This window comes from Ciconia boyciana, chromosome 11 (genome assembly GCF_034638445.1).
Source record: "Ciconia boyciana chromosome 11, ASM3463844v1, whole genome shotgun sequence".
NCBI lineage: Eukaryota > Metazoa > Chordata > Aves > Ciconiiformes > Ciconiidae > Ciconia > Ciconia boyciana.
In genome coordinates this window covers 22,850,154-22,872,031 of record NC_132944.1, presented here as the reverse complement: position 1 = coordinate 22,872,031, position 21,878 = coordinate 22,850,154, and the positions used below count along the sequence as shown (strand labels likewise).

General features: G+C 35.4%; 1 protein-coding gene across 1 annotated transcript in view; it reads right to left on the bottom strand.

Annotated features, from left to right (window-relative positions):
• DNAH12 (dynein axonemal heavy chain 12) overlaps nucleotides 1–21,878 on the bottom strand; it is a 74,381-nt gene that overhangs the window by 38,841 nt on the left and 13,662 nt on the right. The window contains exons 13-36 of the mRNA XM_072876100.1: nucleotides 21,090–21,268; nucleotides 20,154–20,289; nucleotides 19,142–19,267; nucleotides 17,291–17,425; nucleotides 16,085–16,278; nucleotides 14,908–15,148; nucleotides 14,135–14,320; nucleotides 13,564–13,764; nucleotides 12,211–12,405; nucleotides 11,877–11,998; nucleotides 11,469–11,751; nucleotides 10,731–10,850; nucleotides 10,183–10,339; nucleotides 9,775–9,947; nucleotides 8,129–8,281; nucleotides 7,486–7,725; nucleotides 6,068–6,313; nucleotides 5,637–5,756; nucleotides 4,787–4,896; nucleotides 3,841–4,024; nucleotides 2,577–2,717; nucleotides 1,567–1,650; nucleotides 1,295–1,483; nucleotides 510–629 (exon numbers count right to left, since the gene is read on the bottom strand). Coding sequence (XP_072732201.1) covers nucleotides 510–629; nucleotides 1,295–1,483; nucleotides 1,567–1,650; nucleotides 2,577–2,717; nucleotides 3,841–4,024; nucleotides 4,787–4,896; nucleotides 5,637–5,756; nucleotides 6,068–6,313; nucleotides 7,486–7,725; nucleotides 8,129–8,281; nucleotides 9,775–9,947; nucleotides 10,183–10,339; nucleotides 10,731–10,850; nucleotides 11,469–11,751; nucleotides 11,877–11,998; nucleotides 12,211–12,405; nucleotides 13,564–13,764; nucleotides 14,135–14,320; nucleotides 14,908–15,148; nucleotides 16,085–16,278; nucleotides 17,291–17,425; nucleotides 19,142–19,267; nucleotides 20,154–20,289; nucleotides 21,090–21,268 — 4,035 coding nt within the window. The remainder of the gene's footprint in view (nucleotides 1–509; nucleotides 630–1,294; nucleotides 1,484–1,566; nucleotides 1,651–2,576; nucleotides 2,718–3,840; nucleotides 4,025–4,786; nucleotides 4,897–5,636; nucleotides 5,757–6,067; nucleotides 6,314–7,485; nucleotides 7,726–8,128; nucleotides 8,282–9,774; nucleotides 9,948–10,182; nucleotides 10,340–10,730; nucleotides 10,851–11,468; nucleotides 11,752–11,876; nucleotides 11,999–12,210; nucleotides 12,406–13,563; nucleotides 13,765–14,134; nucleotides 14,321–14,907; nucleotides 15,149–16,084; nucleotides 16,279–17,290; nucleotides 17,426–19,141; nucleotides 19,268–20,153; nucleotides 20,290–21,089; nucleotides 21,269–21,878) is intronic.

Sequence of the window (21,878 nt, the reverse complement as noted above, 5' to 3'; positions counted from 1 at the left end):
CTCGGGATTTTCTAACTGCAAACCAGGATCTAGGAATTTTCCAATTCAATTTTTAAAAAATACTTTTACATGCTATTTTTTTCAGTTTTTCATAAGAACAGTCATGTAGGGTCAGACAAAGTGTCCAACTAATATAACTCTCAGAAAACACTCTTCCCAAGGAAATTTAGTTCAAACAAGCCAATCAGTATTACGTGAACACTTATTTCCTTTAAGGAAAACAAGACACTTTCCTTTAGCTAATTACTTGGTTAGTTAAAAAGCACATTTAACAAAAACACTATTTATCCCAGTTAATTGGAAAAAACAGTAAAATATTTAATTATATTTGTTACTTGTAAAACTTCTGTCTCATCTGGGCATCTCCAAAGTTTGGGGGGAGGGAGCAAGGAGGTAGCAAAATTGTTTCACATGTCTCTTATCCCAAATTAAAGTTGTTTTGATTAGTCCAATTATTTTTGAAAACCGGCATACGCAGAAACATTTTTCTACAGGTTAAAAAAACCAACCATAATCCATGCACGGATATTTCTGTTGGTGGGATCTTCTTGCACAGTTTGACAAATCAACATTTCAAAAAGCCGTGTAAGAGCTACTACAACATTGGTATTGCTTGTAGGTACCAGTTCCTAAGAGATACAAAAGGATGGGTATTATACTTTACGTGTTCAGTTAGTTTACCTTTTGGAGCTAAAATACTAAAATAATTAGATAATTAACTAATTCGGAACCAATATTTGAAGGCAAGGTTCACACTGACTTTTATTCAAAAGATCATTTGTCCTCCTCTGTCCTTGAAATGTCAAGACATTTGGCTTGTTAACTATGTTCACGGCTACCACATGACCACTACAACCATACATCTTAAAACAAAAACCTCCACAGAAGTAACTACAGCAATAGATGAGAAAAAGCCTAAGCACTAGATCACACAGAGTTTGCAAGGAACTACGTGTACGTTTCCCCTAACACTATTCAACATGACATCTTTAAAGAAAAAAATATATGTACAAAATTCTCTTAGGAAGACTTTCCACTCAGTGCTTTAAATACTTGCTTTACTTGTGAAAAGAACAAGGTGAAAACTATGATCAACTTACAATACAAGCCTTACCTAACATTCTCATTTTAATTTTCCGAACTGGACCCAACAGTTGCCCTTCTCAGAACAACAGGAGGCTGCTGCACGTTCATTCTACTTGTGCTTGTCATGAGAGAATAGTCCCTCCCTACCAAGGGTAACAGAATGGAAAGGGCCACCTAGTTACTGCGGGGAAAAAAGGGCAAAGAATACCTTGCACTCTTTCTGACGGAGTCTTAATGTTGGTGGTATTAACCAATCAAAAAGTCCCTGCAGAAGATCTTGATGTCCCTTTAAGTTAAGAGGTTCAGGGAGTTTATTCAACCAAGAGGTAACAAGTGGCCTCCAGCCCAGCTGAGAAGGTTCCAAATAAATCATGCCACAACGACTGACTGTAGCAGGCTAAGGAAAAATTGTAAACTCATTTTATTATACATTTAATATATTGAACTTTGGTTTATATTTTAATTAAATACAAAACTTACTGATGCCTGGGAAAGATCCATTGTTTCAAAAATAAGATTCATCTGAAGGGACATTTGGATGATTTCCCCACTCATCAAACAAAGCTTTGATAATAATAATAAAAAAAAAATCACAAGCTAGATTAGAAAAAAAAGTTTAGTTGTAAATTACACCTCCTATCACAGGAGAGTTCTATATGAAAATCAGAAAAACCAAGTATAACCAAAGGCAAGGTCAACCACATAAAATGTTTAATCACTTGGAGCAATAATTATTTTTTTCAAGCTTTAGCTAAATTCTTCACTTAAACCATAGTACTCCACATTATCCTACCAGTAGGTTCACTGCAGGTAACTATCAATCTTGCGTTTGACAGGATAAAGACAGCAAGCAGAGAGGAGAAAGGATATCTACTGCTATTGCTGTTAATACTGAAGCATTCCAGCTAGAGACCCACCACTACTACTTAATCAAAAGTCCAGTTTGAGTATTTTGACACAGTATCATCCAGAACTTAAACTTAAAATGTTGTCTCTAATTTTTATATTCACTTTGAGATTCCTAAGGCCCATTTTCAAAAGTGCTGTATGGTTACAACTTTGACTTCCGAAGTCATTAATTTTGAAAATACAACCCTTTGTGTTTTGGCATTGTCTTTAAACATAAGTGCCTAAGTTTGTGTGAATTTTGAAACTGTGGGATTCACATTAAATATAATTAAATGTATTTTTTAAAATTTAAATTTCAATTATTTATGTTACAAACTTACAATATGACATTAAGGAAACACTATATATTTAATGTCTTACAGCAATAAGTTGATTCTATGATTATGATTCCAACGAAGTAAAGTAAAAAAACAAAAAAAAAACAACTCAAAAAAAGCTTACAACTTGTTACCAAAGCCACCTTGCACTTGCTCTTTTCAAATGCCAGGCACCGCTGTTTGCATTTGTGGTTTTCTATGTAAAATAATATTTTCAAAATGTCACATTATTTTATTTCGGCATTTATTTCCACTGACGGATACCTTTTTGTTGTCATCCAGAACTGTGTTCATGCTTTCTATCCACAGAGTATCAATTGGGCCATCAAAGATAACCCATTTGCGTTCAGGAGTCTCAGATAATGCAAATTCTCTGAAAGTATTAGCAATTATACCATCTGTCCACTAGAGGAGGAGAACGTAGGAATGAAGAGTAAGACACAGTATACATAGTTCAATTTAAACTGCAAGTAACAGAAAAACCTTCCATTTCCTTTTCATTATTCCTCTCTTTTAATTATTCTTCTCTTGCTCTGCAAGAGAGCAGAACATAACTTTGCAGTTTCACTGAGGGTCACGCAACATCAGCAAATTTTAAAATAGTGGGTTTTTCACTTTAAAAAAATATTGTAACAAATAGAAGACCGGCAATTCAATTTACAGAAACTTAGAAGTGCTTCTGCTCTGTCTCACAACTGCTTCTCCCCAGAGTCACCCTAAGTTTCACTATTTCACATTCACTTCTTAATATTGTTTCTTCTCTAAACCTAAGTTTCACACTTGGGGACCCATGAGTTCATAGTTTTTGCATTACTTTGATTATACTGGTTAGGAATAGACAGAGAAGTGAATACAGTTAAGTTGGGTATGATTTCCTAGCATGGATGCAACTATATTAGGACAATGACCCTCAGAACGATATTGCTTTTTTTTGCATATTTAAACCTACATAACTGCATACAAACTTGCTACTGCATTTTTTAATACACTCATTTTAAACAAGCCATAAAAGTATTAGTTAAAATTAAAATTACAATTGTATTCTCATCTGTGTTTAAAATAATAAAATTATTAATTCATTGGTTTACAGTCCAGAATAATGGAGGTGTGACATACACAGGAAAAGGAAAAAAAAAAAGAAAGCACTAGAAATACTACAAAGCAGAAAAAACAGACAGGATTGTTAGCTCCTAGTCTTGAACCCATACTGGTATGTTTGCTTCTTTTTTCTTAAAACCAAGCCTGTCATTTAATTTATAGCACAGTCCTATAAACACTGTCTGGAGTCCAGGGAACAGATGAAGAAATACTGTCTGGAATTGGGACTTAAAAACCAGAAGCAGGAGCCTCGTAAACTGCCCTTTCTGCCCCTGAAAACAACTGTGGAATGACACCATGAGTTAACCTGAAGTTAAAACACACTCACACAAGTGCACTCATACAAACCCCTTGAAAGTCACAGCAGGTGAGAGGAAGAAACAGATAAAAGTGGGCAATTACTATATGCTATTTTTAAAACATACATTACCTCATGGGATACCGTATCAAACTGCCCAAAAAGTTGACCCATAGTGATTGATTTTGGATTCACAGTTCTAAAAATTACTTTTTCTTCTTCACCATAACCACGCTCTTTCATAAGAGACAGTGTGTCTGCCAACACATGTAGAACTTTGGTCTTCCCAGAAAAAGATTCCCCTACCAGCATAAAGCTGTTAGATGGAAAAAAAATGCTATTAATACATTTATCTTGCAATTTACACTTTACAGAGCACATGAAGGCCAACAGCATCATTCATATGCTTAAAGCTAATTTTCACCTAATTTTCAAAAAGCAGAACAAGTAAATCTGGTTTGTATATAGGAAACATCATTTAGGCAGAAACAGTTTATTTGCAGATGCAAATCTGATTGCACAGCCACTATATGCAAGCTGTCCTCTAAAGCATAGGTTTACCACTACAGTAGTTCATTTATTTGCTGAATCAAAGATTACTTTCTAGTTTCTTTTCAGTCCAGACAGAGTTTACAACAAAGTTCTGGAGGAACACAAACAGCAGGAACATGTACTACACACACACACAAATCAAACTATCTTCACCCACATTTCAAAATAACTTTTTTAGTCACCCAGCAGAGGGATGCGACTATGACAATGTCACACTGAAAAGATTAAATAATGAGCTGAATATTAACAGTCATATGACTAATATCATATTGTACATATTTTCTCCACACAGTTGCTATTCAGTAATAAAAGCTAGGAATAAAATGGCAGAGATCTGATAACTACTATTTTAATCTAGACAAACTTTTACAGTCCTAAGTCTTCACCACACTGATATCCGCACCTAAAATCATTACACAGGTGAGGCTACTTCTGATATCAATCCCCCAGACATTTACATATACCACTACAGTATAAGCCAAAATGACAATAAATACTGCTCGTGAAACAGTAATGAGAATCTTACCCATGTCTAACAATCATCATTTCATATGTCTGTATCATTTTCTCTATAAAAGCTTTTACAGGTTGGACATTATGACGAATGCAACATTCGCTGGCACATTCCAGAAAATCCTAAAATCAAAACGGATCATAATCTTATCATTGCTACAATTTAAATTACTGTCTTGGACTACAGTAGAACAGTTTATGCTCACCAATAAGGGTTTCAAATTAATTAAAAACTGAAATACTATTAATCAGAATATAGCAAACATCCCTGGGAAAAAAAACCCACATCACTTCTGTACTTCATATGCTAGAATGGGAATTAACTACAATTTTTATCTTGAAGAGAAGGCGTTTCACCATCAGGAAGCCAACAGTACGCTTTGGAACAATACACTTTTAACAAGACTAGTATTTACTGGAAATTTTTAAGAAGTTAATCCATTTTGTCTTTCCCAATATGCTCATCTTCTTCCCAACCACCCTCCTACAAAGGAGCTATGCTTTAATTGTTGCTAAAACCAAAAGAAAATACAAACACAAAGCTTAATCTCACTTAATTATGTCCAAAAATTAGGAAAGAAATCAGCAAAAGACCCTAAAATTTGCCAAATCTGCAGATCAATTTCCGATCTGCAGGATGCCTTACACAACCCTTGAGGACATAAGGGAACTCAGATGTGGGTTATACTTGGAACAGATACAAAAATTTTCTTTGGTACTAAGTTTCATTGCAAACATTCAATAATTTTCCTTATCTTGCAATAACTCACAAATTACTGTATTAATTACACTTGGTTAAAAACAAAACAACACAAAACAACCCACAATGATTATGACCAGGGAAAAGTTACAAGTGTACTTACATTGTAGTCTGCGTCAGGAAGCTTGATACCAGGAAATAAATCACTAGTTATACCCATGAACAGAGGTATATCATGCGCCAAAAATTTGGGCTCATTCACATCCTTAATTGATCTAAGAAGCTAGAGTAAACAAATATACATTTTACCATTCTTATCAAAAACACAGAATAAACTGCTCATCAATTAAAATAATCTGACATAATAAAGATTAATTAATTAAATGGTGCCTTTGATAAGCAGTTAAGCACAACTGTGCGATCATCAGCATAGCACTGGAAAGCACAGCATGTACTTTATTGTCTTTGTTTCACAAATAGGGAAACTAAGAAACATGGTTCAGCGATGTGACAAGACATAGTGGAACTGCCTTCAGAACTCACAACTGCCTGCATCTGTAAAACTCCTTAAGAATTATTCCCTCAGGAACTCACCAATATATCTTCATCTTCCTCAGGAAATTTCAATTTTAGATTCCCAGCAGCCACCAACACAGCTTTAACTGCTCGCATACCATAGTCGTAGTGATATTGAGAGGAAAGCTGTTCTGAACAAAGCCTGTAGGTCATTACTATCTTCACTGACAGTGACTTAGCATTCAAAAATCCGTATGAATAGAGCGAAATTTCTGCTATCAGAGCATAGTTAGGAACCATCATGGCTACTGTTCGGAAAAGAACCTGAAATACATATCCAAAGAAATATCTTTAAATAATTAATTGAGGAATGGAAAGTAATTCAGAACTTTTGCAGGTGATGGATCAGTATTCATCCCATCACCGCATTTCTAATGGAAAATAGTAACCGCATTTTAAATGAAGTACTGCTTAATATGATTAGGTAAGCTGTGGATCATTTAAAACAGTTCCACTGGAAAGCAGTTGCCTGCAGAACATTTGGGAGCCAATGAAATAGAAGAATTATCAGTGTTTGCAGCTTATGACTCACTAGCAAGCTAACATAAGTAAGCTGCCATCAAGATCCATCTCAATCTACAATCCAGTGCAGAAGAGACACCGTCTCTCCCAGCTCTTTTCCCTCATCACTGTCTCAAGGATGCAGTTGTCCCCTTACACTGATACATCCAACACAGCAGTAAGCGAAGGAAGGTGTTGTACATGGCAAGTGAGAGAATGCACTTCCTTTCTTTAAGTAATCTGCAGCTGGTATACTCTTCATGCTGTATTAACTCTGCTTTCAGTTAGCATTCACAGTATAGTTCCCACTGAGGCAACTTGCTCTGGCCCAGTAGCTCCGTGCTATGTCGAGTCTTAAGGAACAGATGCTGTTCCAAAAGGCTCCAGATTACGCTAAAGCCAAGCCTCCTCAATGAAACAGCTACTCTAGTCAAAACAATCATCTCAAACATTTTATTTAATCAGGTAATCTAAGCACATTCATTGCATGTATTAAGTGTAGTTCGCTAACACTTCTTTTAAATAAGACTGCAATAAATGGAATGTAAAAATACATTCTTAAAGCCTTTTTTCCAACATACCCCTCCATCTTAAACTTTGCATCCAAATCTTATAATCTACCCACAACCTGACACCTTCCAGTTTACTTGCTACAGCATTGTAGCCTTTGGCCTGGAAAAATAATCATGAAAAACACTAACAGACACAAGAAAATAAAAAAATATTTCTAATTCCTTCAAAAAGAACAAAGTACTTAGGGGGAAAAAAAGAAAAAAAAGAGGGGGGGGGAAGAGGCTTAGTATGTGTAAATAGCATAACAAGTATATGTTTATATTCCAGGTGGTACAGTCTGAGTTAATACCAGCAATACATGTGTCCCTCAACTTTTTTGAAAAATTCATTCTTAAGCAGAAGCATGTATTTTATTATTTTACCTTCAGATTATCTGGAAGTTCAGAACGTCCTGCGTAACCTGGATTCATAGTAATAGCTACAAAACAGTTGGGGTTAAGCTTCAGTTCAGTTCCTTCAAAAATAAATGTTTCTAGCTTTATCTGTATGGCCCTCTGGATGCAAAGGATCTGCTGTGCCACAACAGACAGTACTTCCAGTTCAATGCGATTGAATTCATCAAAACATGCCCATGCACCTGATGAAGCCAAACCCTTGAAAAACTGCAAATGAAGAAAGATAGCAATAATATTGCTAACAGAATCCTAGAAGATTCAAAAGAAACTAAGAGTATCATGTTGGAACTTTAATTACATGAAAGATACAATTATGATAATAACATCTAAGCCCGTTCAGAGCAAAGATCAGTGATGTACTGAAGAACAAAGTCTTTTCTTGGTTCTAAAGAAAGCTAAATCAGAAGATCTTGATCCTGCCAACTCTTGTTTCTTTACATGTTTTAATTAGTGACTTAATAGGATTTCATAAAGGACAGAAAGTTAAACATATAGTGTCCAAGCATAGCAGACCACAGGTGACCCATTTATTTGTCTCTGCAAAGGAGGCACCCTACAATTTTCATCCTAAAAAATAAAATACAAAGCCTAACATTTATTTTCTATTTACCTTTCCCATTGCCAGGTAATCAAGGCCATCAGAGCAGTTGAAGACCACACACTGAACAGCAAGAGCTTTAGCCAAGTCTTTGGTGGTCTCTGTTTTACCTGTCCCTGCTGGACCCTCTGGGGCACCACCAAGGTTTAAATAAAAGGCTCCAATCTAAGAACAGAAATAATTTACGGAAATTATTACTACTTCATCCATATAAAATTATTCTGAATGAAAATGTTTAATTATATTGCGCTAGGCAGATACAATGACTGTATGAAACTAACATAAAAAGTATGGTTATACTAATTAAAAAATAATCTGAAATCTACTTACAGCTTGGAAATATATACAACAGAATCGAATTTTGACCCTAACAGAGAGTTTAGTTTTATTACCATCATGACCATGATTAGTTACTCAAACTTTATTGGATTCAATCTTTCAGTTCTTGCTTAAATACATCTTTCAAATTAAATTTGATGCAATTACTTGGCTGCTACTTTTTTCTATCTCTGTTTCTCTTTTAATATACTTTTTTTCCTCTTTCCTTTTTGTTTCCCACACTGTCCCCCTTCATTGCATGTGTATTCCGTTGACCATTCCATATTCTTTCCTATATTCCATTGAAGTAGGAGGAAAACCTAACAGAAAAAAATAAAGCTTCAGACTCTAAACAAAAACTCAGACGTATTTGGCTTCCAATCCACAGTTAGAGGGCCACAGTGCTATATTGACGAGCACTGGCAATACCATATTAAGACCTTTGTGTGCAAAGAACGAGACTTCCATTTGCAAGGGTACCAGGATTCCAACTGCTTTGCTCCAAGATTCAAGGTCTGTGAGCTTAAAAAAAGAAACAGACTACCAGCTGCATCGCCCTCTCACACTGATGTACCTTGATATTTTGACAAATAGGTACTTGCAAGCATCAGCTGGAACCATAGCATAAAAATTTAAGCTATGAAGAGGGCAAACAAATATCTTCAGATGCATCAGTCAGGTCTCTTCAGCCCTTTTCTTTCTTAAACCCTACGGAGTTTGTGATTAGGTCTCCACAGCATGAAAATTACCATCTCACAATAGGAGAATGGGTGCCTAGTAAAACTTGAAATCATACTCCAGCCAAATAAACTGCAGTAAATGATAGTCAGGAAAGCCATATCTGAGATGACTTTGGTAACTTTCAGTTGCCAGGTTAGTTGAGGATAGACCAGTACAATAATAAACACCTCTAATGAGCAGGGATACCAAAAAGTTGCCAAACTGTTGTACTAGTCTTAGGAACAATATGATCACAAGTGGATCCTCCTCCACTTTATTTAGCAACCATAGAACATCAGAAAAGGATTTTCTGTTCTCATAATCTAGACAGCAATAAAAATATTGAGTGTTTTTTCTGTTTGTATTTTAAAAAACACATCCACAACACAACAATCCACTAATGTTTCAGTCACATTGGTGGGCTGTCCAGATTTGTCATTATTAGTCAATTTCATGTTCAATATTCTATAGAAATTACAATCTTTGAAAACCGCATTTTAACAGAAATACCAGAGTCTGACAGCAACTGCAAGCCCTAAAAGTATGGCTGTAACGAACAGTGGAAGAAATACTATACTACAGTCAATACAGTATTTAGTAGCACTGGTGGAAGATCATACCAAGGTGCGGTAACACCTGTCTGTAAGAGGAGTAATGACAAGGCGTGGTGAGTTTCCAAGGTATTCATAGGCATATTTTACGTTGCAATTAATGATGCAGACACGAACATTCTCAAATTCCCAATAATATCGTAGTTGTGCAAGCCACTGAAAGTCTGTTTCACTCTGCACACCTGATAAACACAGAATTGAAAGCAATCATAAAAGACGTTTTAGATAACTGGATTTTCTATTAGGTTTAAATTTAAAACAGCTTTGAAATTACTGATGTTGATGCTCACATCCAAATACTCACATACATAACTTAATACTGTTGTGTTTTAGGCAGCAAAATCAGATTGGTTAACTATTTTTAATTAACTATGTATTAAGACACACATGAAGAACAATGTTTTGAAAGATAATTACCACTTTCAATCATTTCCTTGAGGACGTCTCTTGCATGAACATCAATAGTAACCAAGGCACCCAGGGTAGTCCTCGTTTGCTTCGACAGTTTTCCTCTTACCAGTTCTACAATATCATTAAGTTGAAGCTGAAGTGTATCATAATAACCCTTTAAACCCTAGGAGAAAAAAGGTAATTATGAAAATGATTATACGGCAGTTTCAAGTGTTCCAGACTTCTTCATGTTGACTAAATATCTTAATGGAGAGTGCTTATTAAGCCATTCTTTTACAGTACCATGTTTTCCCATCAGCTTCACTCTCATTCACAGTTATGCATTTATGTTGCAAAGCTACATTTTAATCTCTGCTTGCTCTAAACAAGAATATTCAAGTACCTGAATCAAAGGTATACATGAATTTATGTACAGTGATTTATATCAAACTCATAGGCTGAACCTTTTTCAAATCTTATTTTGATTGTAGAAAAATATTTGATTAAGCAAAGTACATTAGCTGAAATGAAAAATTAATAAAGATTTTTTAAAAAGATTATGCATTACAAAGTACCTCTGGTCCACTGCAAAGAACTTCATGTACCTCACTTGTCCAGAACATTTGAGACACACACAATACTACTTGTCCAGGCCACTCCAGAACCCACCTTTTTCTCTCAGTCTCTAGATATGCCTGAAAGTGTTAAACACAGTATACAAATACAGTGTCAGTGCATATGTACCATAATGTAATACAGAAGCATATAATATGATCCTTGCTAAAAAATACTATTTTCCTATTTTCAAAGTCCAAACGAACTCTTAAATGCTCTTCTCCCCTTAGATTTGCAATGTATTATCAAATAATTTTAAAGATTCTTGCACTTATCTTTCCATATTATGTAAATATTCGCAACTTGCTAACATCATACAAAGAAACACTTTCTGGCTAATGATTTTCTTTTAGGAGGGAACAAACATATTACAACTGTTGTATTTCTAACTTGTAATTAAATAAAAAAACCTGAATAGTTCATTTACATCAGGTGATATATCCTATAAACAGAGTATTGCTGCCAAGCTTTTAAAATAATTTATATCCGGTGTTACAGGAAAACAACTTGATTATTATTCAAACTAAACTCTTACTTATCTCACTGGCCTACAAATACAAGTCATGTTAACTTGGTCCTGGCCCCATAACTTCATCAACTCTTGTGTTCAGGAAGAATTTTAGGAAGCCAAGAGACAGCCTTAAAATAAAGAAAGGTCTATTTGTGCCACAGTTATTAAATTACTACAAAACCCATACCATTCTTGATCTAGCAATAATATCATGTATACTCTTCAGCATAATATCTTCTACTTGAATTAACCACTTCTCCACTGCACCTCGAGCTTCAGAAGTAGAAATGGTTGAAATCAGTTCTACACGCTCGCCTTCAGAACTATACATTGCTTTAATATCCAAATTGGGAAGGAAATGTAGCTTAGCAATGCCTTCAAAACACTTCTTCAAGTGAGGCTGAACTCTGAGAGGATCCTTAGTCTCCGACAGGATCTCCAACATTTCATCATTAGACAAGAAAAAGAAGCTAAAAAAATTTAGAAAAAAGAAAAAAGCCAACTGTATTATCAAGCTACTTTAAAGGCTGACCTTACTCACAACAAAATAAACATTCAGAATCTTTGTTTTTTAAAGAGCCAAAAGGCATCATACCGGGGAAAGAAGAGACGTTTTTTCTCAAGATAAGCATTAAGCCCTTTCATGATTTTGTCAAGAAGCTCATTACAGTTCTGAAGCTTCTCCAATAACCCTACCAAGGAAGTAGCAACAAGAACCTGTAACAACAAACACATGCAAACTGTAAGTTATAAATAAGATACTTCAAACAGTAGAAGTTATTCAAATAATGTACCACGTGGCTTTGTTCCTAGAAAGCCTAGGCAACTGATGTAGCAGTTCATTGTATACATTCTGAAAACAAAAGCATTGACAAAAAAAAAGAAGAGAGAAGCTACTGTTCCCTTTTAGTACTGGATATTTTCCTTACCTTTGGGTCTTTGGCACAATACTTCATAATATCCCTCCAGTATCTATCCACAGTCTGAAAGAGACGCCCCTCTTCTGGCATCTGTTGCATAATATCCTCCGAAGAAAAAATGGGTTCCAAATAAAGCCACTGTGCTTGCACTTCCAGCCATTCATCAATAATCTCCTGAATTTGAATTAAGCGATTTTCCCATTCCTTAATAAATATTTAAAGAATGTTACCTTAATATTTCCAAACAAGTAATGTTAGAGAGAATAAATACAGGAAAGGTAGACACTGTGGTACTCTAGTTCCCAAGAAGAAAATAAAAATGTCTAGCAGTAAAGAAAATAAAAGAAAAACATTTAGGAGTATTTGGGTTCTTCCACGTATACAGATGGCCAAAGGAGGTCAGAAAGTTTAACTTACCTGGAAATGAACTTTCCAAAATGCAGTTATCACTTCAGTGCTACGATCTTTTAAAAACTTAATGGTGAATTAATACCAAGGAGGCTACCAGTGACAAATTCAGCTTCATCTCCCCACAGCAAGGAGCTCTTGGTTTGCAGCTGAATTACAGCGGGGACACGAGAATACCAGAAAAGCCACACTAGCTCACAGAAGATACCCAGCCAGCTTTAGAGACACAATCCTGTCCCTAAAGTGAACAATAGCAGACACCTCTGGAAGAGGCTGGACAGGCTGCCTGTAAAGGGTAAATACTACCTATGTTCACTGAGCCTGCTTGAACCTCAAGATTTCCTACATAAACCAACAAAGAACTAGGGAGGGTAACTGCAAAGCAATTTCACCAGCTTCTCTCCTGTCAATAGTCACGGTGTTAGCACCACAAAGACTACTCTAGCCCTGAAAATACAAAAGCAGGTGTAAAGCAATCCCATCATTGATCTGAGGCCTGATTAAAAAAAACCTTCTCCCAGCACTCAAGAAGTTTCCTTGCCCAGACAAAAATACCATAGTTCAAAATTTGAGTCCAAACTCAAGTATTAAATCACTAAATGTTCTCATTAACAATAATAAAAACATAATTTCCAGTTATTAAGCAGCAAGGTTAAAGACACTAAAGGAAATAGTGACTTTGCAAAATATGCGGAAAAAAAAAAAAAATCACGTTCTCTTGGTTGCACTTGAATCTGAACAGAAGAGGGAATTCCAACACAGAAATAATGTAAGTAGGACTTACATGAACTCAAACGAATCTTGCCGGGGGGGCAGGGGGGAATCAATGAAAGCATTTCATTAACAAGTCAGACAATAAAAGCTGTAATACAATTGGCATACTCTTACATTCTAGTTATCCTGCAAATAAAAACGGGGGGGGATGGGGGGACACCAGAACAGTAAACATCATACCCTGATTTCTTTGTCAAATGGTTTAATGAAAGGTGATCCTCTCATTGTCTGAGTTTTCATAATCTGATCATCGAGAACAGCTTGAATCTCATCCACTGCAGACAGAATATGAATACCAGTCTCATGATACACACTTGTATTGAAGGAAATTGAACCCCAGGTTTCCATCATGGCATGCATTGCTTTCTCCAAGGAAAATTCCTACAGTTTCAAAAGAAAATAGTTTATTTTAGTCACTGCATTATTTTTTTCCAGCTCATTCATTCAATATATAAGCTTAGCGCAAAATAGCTTATTCAGCTAGCTAACAGCGTAAGTTAACTTCTTGTTATTGTTTTTCTTAGTATATCATTTTCTAGGGCACAGAAAGCAGTACACTCAGGAAATAAATACTAACGATGTAACATGAGATACAAATGTTCACACACTCACTGTTATCATCTAATGGGCCAAGGTCTCACCAAATCTCTTTTGTTGCATAAGGGCAAAGACAAAAAATTCCAGTAAGTCATAAAAGCCATCACTAAGAGACCTGATGTTATATTTGTCACTATCAAATCTCTATGCTCACCTTGCTTGCACCTACACTTATAGCTTCAAACTCTTCCAAATAAGGGGCTAGATTCTGCTTTAAAACTTTTCTCAGGGTAGTTCCAGAGTCTGGTGTTATATCATATCCTACTATATTTGACATCTGCTGCCAATGACGAGTTCTCATGCCAGGGTTACAAAAGATAGTCACAGTGGGAATATTCTCCTAATTAAGGAAAAACATTTTTAAGGTAAAAATTGTGATATGCGTTATTTCTTAACTTTTTAATCATCTTTGATGTGCATTTAAAATTCTGTTGCAATAGCTGATGACATGAAAATCTTTTCTGAAGAGGGCAGATGGATCCATTCAGTTAGCTATTCCATTTCTAAATAATTGTAGTAAATTACTGAAGAAGAAATATAAGACTATTAAGCACAGTCTTAGCAGAAAAAGAGAAAAGGAACAATTTTTCAGCTATGTTATGTTAAATCAGGCTTCCATTAACATAACATACAGTCCCATTTCAAAATTCCCAACTACATCCTTAAATGTTTCTTTGCATCCAAAAGTTACTTTTCTGCTGTATGTGCCCACGCTTTAACAATTCACATTCCTAAAACTACAAAGATATCAAAAATCCAATTTTATTAAAATCAATGGGACAGTATAATCTGGAAAAGGTGATTCAGAGCTCGCTCTCTCTCTGTAATAATAAGAGTCTCTGACACTGCATCATCTACCTATACTGAGTGCTGAATTTACCATTTGTCCCTCAGCATAAAATATTAATATCCCTCACCTTTTCTTACCTTAAAGTCTTTAATCTGCTCCAGAACTGAAGAACAAATTGTAAGAGTTGGATTTGCCTTTGTTTCTTCTTCTGTCTTCTCTTCTACAGTTCTGCGTTGTGATGTCTTTTTCCACTCCTGTTGAATTTTCTTCTGCTTTTGTTGGAACAGTCTTGACGCTTTGTGTATATCTCTCAAAAACTCATCAATCTCAGCCTCCATGCTTTCCCCATTCAGTTCCAAAAAGGTACCATCCATCCATCTGAGAAAAACCACAAAGTTAGAAAACAGAATAACAAACAAATAGCCCACAAATAATTAACACTTTGTTTTGCAACACAAATGAGATGTAGATTAATAGTTATTTAAATTAGAGCAAAGCTCTTGTTTCCAATTATTGTCATTCTATGCAAAATTCTAATGCACAACTAAAGGTGGCTTGATCACACTCTTCGGTGTATTTGTGCAATTCTCTCAAGTCAGTCACATACTGAAACCAAGTAACTGCATGGATTGAGAAATATTTAAGTTAAGCTCTGGATAGAGATCAACATATGACATCAAAATATACTAGGCCTTTGTATCTAAAAAAAAGATAAAAAATAAATCCTTACTTTCTAGCCATATCATGTTATAACTTCCAAAGAGTGCAGGAACTGGTAAACAATCTCACTTAGTTTAGACTCAGACATACTGCAGTTTTTGTGATAGGATCTAGCCACCAGCTAGCAATGTAATCATTTGAGCACATTGACATGGCATTTTGGACAGCCGTTAGGTTAAAAATGGTTTTCATTACATAGACTGTGAGCTTTCTAATTGAACGTCTTCCTTTCCTGGTATACAAAATGGCTCATAACTAACCAAATTTTTTCTTCCTAATACATTTCTTTTCTTGCACAGAGGTTGTCTTATTATAGGCTTCACCAGCTTGACCAATACAGTTAGAACCCAGTATGCAATAAACTCCTTTGCATTACATTAAAAAAACCAAACCAAAACAAAAAACCTGATGTTTTGTCTAGCTGAATTAAAAACAACAACCCTGATATGTAAGTTATATTACTATTCTACTTGGACTGCTAATAACAAAGCAATGCTTATAAGAAAACAAATCCATATTCTACATCTGACATGAACAAAACCAGCATGAGCATTTTTCCCACTCTCCTTCATTTAACTTCAAGAGCTGAATTACCTTTTTTCTGTTCGTTGCCATTTCAGTATAAGATGAAAGAGTTTCTGATATGGTTCAATCTCAGCTTTTAAGTTGTTGAGGACTGGGAAGTCACTCAGTTTCTTTTCGAGCAGAGTCTCTTCTTTATTAATAAAAGCTACTGTTTCGTCAGCCTCCTGTATGCGTTTCTGTAACGCCCTCAGGTCAGCCACATACTGAAATCAAATAATTGTATGTCTTGAAAGATAACTAAGTTATGCTCTGAACAGCTATCAAAATAAGATACCAAAATATAATAAGCCTTCATATTCATTAAAAGTTTAGAAAACATGAGTTAAAAACTCATCTTCTTATCCTTGAGTAGATAAACTGTAAAGAACCCAGATTAAGACTAAGAAAAACAAAGTTGGTTTTATCATTACTGAATTTAAAAGTATAAAACCATTTTCAAAACGTTTGAGCTTTAAAATTCACTGTTCCAGGAGGCAGGTATATGCGTTTTTATGTACCTGACATATCACAAGGGCAACTGGGATTTATTAGCTTAGGATTTCTGCTTTGTGCTTTGAAGCGTTTTGTTTTTAAAAAACAAAATTACTAAGCACAATTGTGATATCCTCCAATTGAAGCGCAACACATGCTCTGGCAATTATAAAACACTTCTAGAAACCTGCAAAGTTTTGGAGCCAGTAGTCTGCTCTTCATTAGCAGAAAAATGAAGTTCTGAGGTTCATAGAAAAACAAAATTTAAAAAAAAAAAAAGGGCAAATGGCTACCAATCACTCTTTCTAGCCTGCTATTTTTTCCTTCAGTTCCTCAATATATCAAAAACAGGGAAGGAAATTCTGATCCCACTGAAGTTATTTGCAAATAATGTCACTGGGGCCAGAATTCCATGCTTTATATAAATCAGAGTAAAAAAAATCATTCACTTATACATCTGTAATATCTCAGTCCTTGCTGGGATTACCTTTCAGCTAATTTAAGCACAATGTTATAGTAAACTTTCTTTTAAGTCAAATGGTGTTGCCAATGTAGTACAAAAAAGGCGGGGGGGCGGCAGAGGTCATTTTATGTGTTTGTGCATTGTGGTAAGAGGATAATAAACATTTTAGTTCACATTTGTTAAAATACCTGATTACTTTTAATTCTAAGTGTCTTCCATGACCCCTGTGTATTAAACATACAAAACATTTCTACCCATTTTATACTAAATGTTAATCAGACCTGTTGCATGCAATCCAGTTCTGAGTATTCTTCGAACTCTGTCACAGAACACGCCAGCTTGTCTAATTCCACCATCAGTTTCTCACATTTATGTATTAGTTCTTGCTCTCCTTTACGTTTAGACTGTTCAAACAGCTACAAAACAATTGATTTATTTTTTTAATGGTAAAAAAGCAATGCAAAAGTGGTTGCAAGTCCTTTCAATGATTAACATACATAGTACCATCTAAATTAAACATTTAGCACAAACAGACAGAAAATAAACGATACAGATAAGTTCTTATCCTTAAAATAATTGAAATTTCTTCAGGAGTTGCTTTCTATATGTCCCATTGAAGTGTGTTCAACCTCTACATGTTAACACAAAACCCTCATCTCAAATCATCATAGCAGTTACGATTGCCTTAAAGGCCTCCTTCAGCAATCAGACAAAAGATAGGAAAGTATTACAGAAAAAAAAGAGATTCTCATCTTTGGGATTCAATGTTTTATTGCCGAAAGAGGAGACATCTACAGTTGCTGAAAGCCAATGCTATCCCACGTGTATCTACTGCTCTAAAAGGCAGAAATTCTAGATCATAACACCACTCTAAAGCAGAGGGTCTGTGGGGTTAACACAGAGGGGTTATTTTTAAGGTACCAAACAAGAAATCAACCGAGGCAGAGGAGATCTCCTAAGACAAGGACACCTACTGCCATGCAAAAATCGTGAAGCAGACAAACAGAACTTCTCCAAAGGAGGAACCAGTCTTTTCCTACTGCATTAGAATAAGAATGGACTCATACCTGAGAGTATAAAATGCAAATATGCAGACTCATAAAAACTTCACGTAAAACTATTCTTGTCCTCAAGCTCTAGCACAATGCAAGTTGCTAGACAGTCAGCTAGAGAGATATACTCCTGAGGGACTCTCATTAAGTCAGATACACTCTGTACTACCATTTTCATTAAAAAGAATTTGAACAAGCATCAGGGACTCTCTGTGTACAAGTAGAAAATTCTTTCATTCTTTTATTTTTTGGGATTAAAAGAATGATAAGATGCAAACAAAGTATTTTACAGACATAGCAGTCTCCCAGGCTGGGTATGTTTTAATTCAGAGGCATATTTATTACCCTTGGACATACTCGTTAGTATGTAAATAAGACTTAGTGAAAGAGAAATCCTCAACTGCCATATTTAAAAGATACTGATATTTTTATTTTTAAAAAATGTTAATTGTTAATTCTTAAACATTTTTAGAAGAAATCATTAAATCTATGCTAAATTACCATAGAGAGGCAAGAGAACACCAAAAGGCTGGACTTACTGTATCATAGCCAGAGAGAAAGAATGCTAGCAAGATGAATACAGACAAGTGGAAGAAAAAAAGTAATCTACAGTCACACAGAGAAAATTAATGTTGCATATTTTCTATTAATGATTGCTGCCCAAACAACACAATTCCCACTGTTCTTTTATTGACAGAACAAAATATCGTTTTAACTAAATGACTTCCCGTCCAGAGCACTAACTCTTATTAAGGGCCTGGCAGTTACACTTTCAATACTAGTCAACTGCAGTGTAGTAAATTTTTACCTTCCTACGAATTACCAAGTACTGACCACAAACAAATTAAGATAATAAGGCTTGCTGAAGGTTTTAAGCTACAGTGACATTATTTAAATCACTCCACAAAAAGCCCTCTGTTGATATAAAAGTCTGGAAATATGTTATTTATGCATATCTAAATTAGAATGGTTCATGTTATATGCATAGATACATTTAGCCTGCTGAGGAAATAAATAGCTCAAGTAAAGTGAAAAGTCTAATAAGCCAAAATATACAATAAACTAAGAAAATGCTCTTACATCATCATGCTCATCAAAAATAGGGTTAATCTTCTTTGGCCATAATAGAACTGTTGCATTCAGTGCAATGTCTTCAGGAGCAAATAAAAAAACATCTAAGAAGTAATTAATTTGCCGACAGCACTCCTATAAAAAGAGATTTCACAAAACTTTAGTTATCATAGGTCTGTTTACAATACAGGGTAGGACAATATTATCTACAAAGATAAAATAGAAGTCTACATTTCACAGACTTTTCAGAATTCAGAGCTACTTCAGCCAATTAATATTAATATTCGAAATACATATAAAAAGTTATTGAAATCCCTGCCCCGTTCGTGAGCTTATTTCTCTAAATACGACTCCTGTGGCCTGTGAATCTACACACAAAAATCCTAATATTGTTAAAAAATATAAAAAATTGAAATTCTGCAAAATAAGCGTGCGTTATATTTACAGACCTATTGCCATAACAGAAAATCTGATACATATCATCATAACATATAGGAAAGAGCTGCTTTATCCAGTAATGCGTTTGGCTGACCCACACCTTACACAATTTTTCAATTTTGTTCTCTGAGCACACACACAGTACTACTGCCAATGCAACATCATCTATATTCTGCTCAAATAGTAAATTGCTTTTTGCGCGTTCAAAGTCTTGACTGTTTTTACACATAAAATTATCTTTACACTTGTGGGTTACATTTTCACAAATAGCTTTTTAAGCAGCCCTGAAGTAAGTCTCTAGGTACAAGCAACAAACTGAGCACCTTACAATCTGCTATGATTTATTAAAAGCTGCATTTCCTCACTGACATGCAGAACACATGGGAATGGGGAATAAGAAAGGCAGGCATATGGCAAAGAATGAGCTGGACTTCCCACAACTCTCTGAAATAACACTGAAGGTACAGTTTATTCATACATGCAGCATGATCAGACAAAAGTCTCTGCCCTCCAGAATGAATTCTGTATTTGTGTGGACCAGCATGTTTGGTAAAAGATTAAGAATTAAAGGATAGTCATTTACCTTGATCCTTAATAACAGGTCCTGAATACCTTTGGTTTTGACTTTCTTTATGTGAGCTACTGTTTCCATCGTTTCCTCTGTTGTCTCAGGAACTTTTAATGCACGTTCCTTAATTGCTTCAAATTCCCGGCATATCCTATAAATTTATTTAACATAAAATATCAACATTGTAGGATTTTAGTTTGACTGGCTTGCTCAGCTTTAATGGAATTAAAAGTTTGAATTACTTCTTTAAGTATTACCCCTGCACAAACTCCATTACTTTATGAAACTAAATAGGGAATATGACCAAGTCAGTCTAGAAAAATACTGTTTATTAACTTGCAATAATTGATTTGTAGGATTTGGGGGTATTCCTTTGCAATAAATGCTTCAATTACTTTTGGTAAGTACATGAACTTAAGTACAGTATCATTAGCATACACACAAACACTTTCCTAGTAAATATTTTGTCATTTTGGTAATGTGGAATCACTATAAAACTTGACTATAACTGTTAATTTTAACCAAACTATTTAATATGACCTCACTCATTATTTAATCCATACCTGCAAATTAACCTTTAGAATTGATCAGTGTTATTATCAGTCATTATCTATGAAAACCTAGAGGTATCTGTCATGTAATAAAAGACTCTAGCTATTTTTCCCTTTGACAGTGCAGTAGGACTGTATTTCACACTTAAAAAGCCAGAACGGTAATGGAGCCCTTTGATCTTTTAGCTCCTCCCTTATCTAAGTCTATTAGTAAGTTCCCCTACTAGTTTTTGAGTCCAAAGCAGAGGAAAAAAATACATCAGCCAGTGCAACTTGCATGAGATCATTAGTTAGCCAAGAGTCTTCACTGAACAGGACTATGGTATATTTGCATTTCTTCTACACGTTTCTACTATGCATTTAACACACACAGCATTCACAAGCACAAAATTCTACTTACTTTTCATTTTCCTCTCTGTGATTTGCAACTATTCTGTCCATTAGCATTTTTGCAAAGGTGTTTGCATTACTAGCCAAACCTTGCTTTAAATCCTCACAATTCAAACAGATCATAGGGAAATGAGCCACCCCTGGTAAACTCAAGATTTCCTTCTTGAGGGTGAAGAATTCATCTATGAACTTCAGAAAAACATTAGATTTTACACTTCAGAGCTGTTATTTAAATACTTGGCTACATGAATAAGTATTACACATTGAAGAAAATAAATAATATTTTTTTCTATTTACCACAGACTTTTAGGGAAAAAAACCACTTATGTTGTAGATTTGTAGGTAGTTGTTGTGGTTTAACCCCAGTCAGCAAGTAAGCCCCACCCAGCCGCTTGCTCACCCTCCCCCCCACTGGGATGGGGGAGAGAATCGGGGAAAAAGAAAAAAAAATTAAAACCTGAGGGTTGAGTTAAAAACAGTTTAATAGGACAGCAGAGGAAGAGAAAATAATAATAATAATAATAATAATAATAATAATAATAATAATAATGTACAAAAGTGATGCACATTGCAATTGCTTACCACCCGCTGACCAATGCCCAGCCAGTCACTGAGCAGTGATCGCCAGTCCCTGGCCAACTCCCCCAGTTTCTATACTGCGTATGATGCCATATGGTCTGGAACAGCCCTTGGGCCAGCTGGGGCCAGCTGTCCTGGCCGGGCCCCCTCCCAGCCCCTTGTGTGCCCGGCAGAGCAGGGGAAGCTGGAAAGTCCTTGACCAGTGTGAGCACTGCTTAGC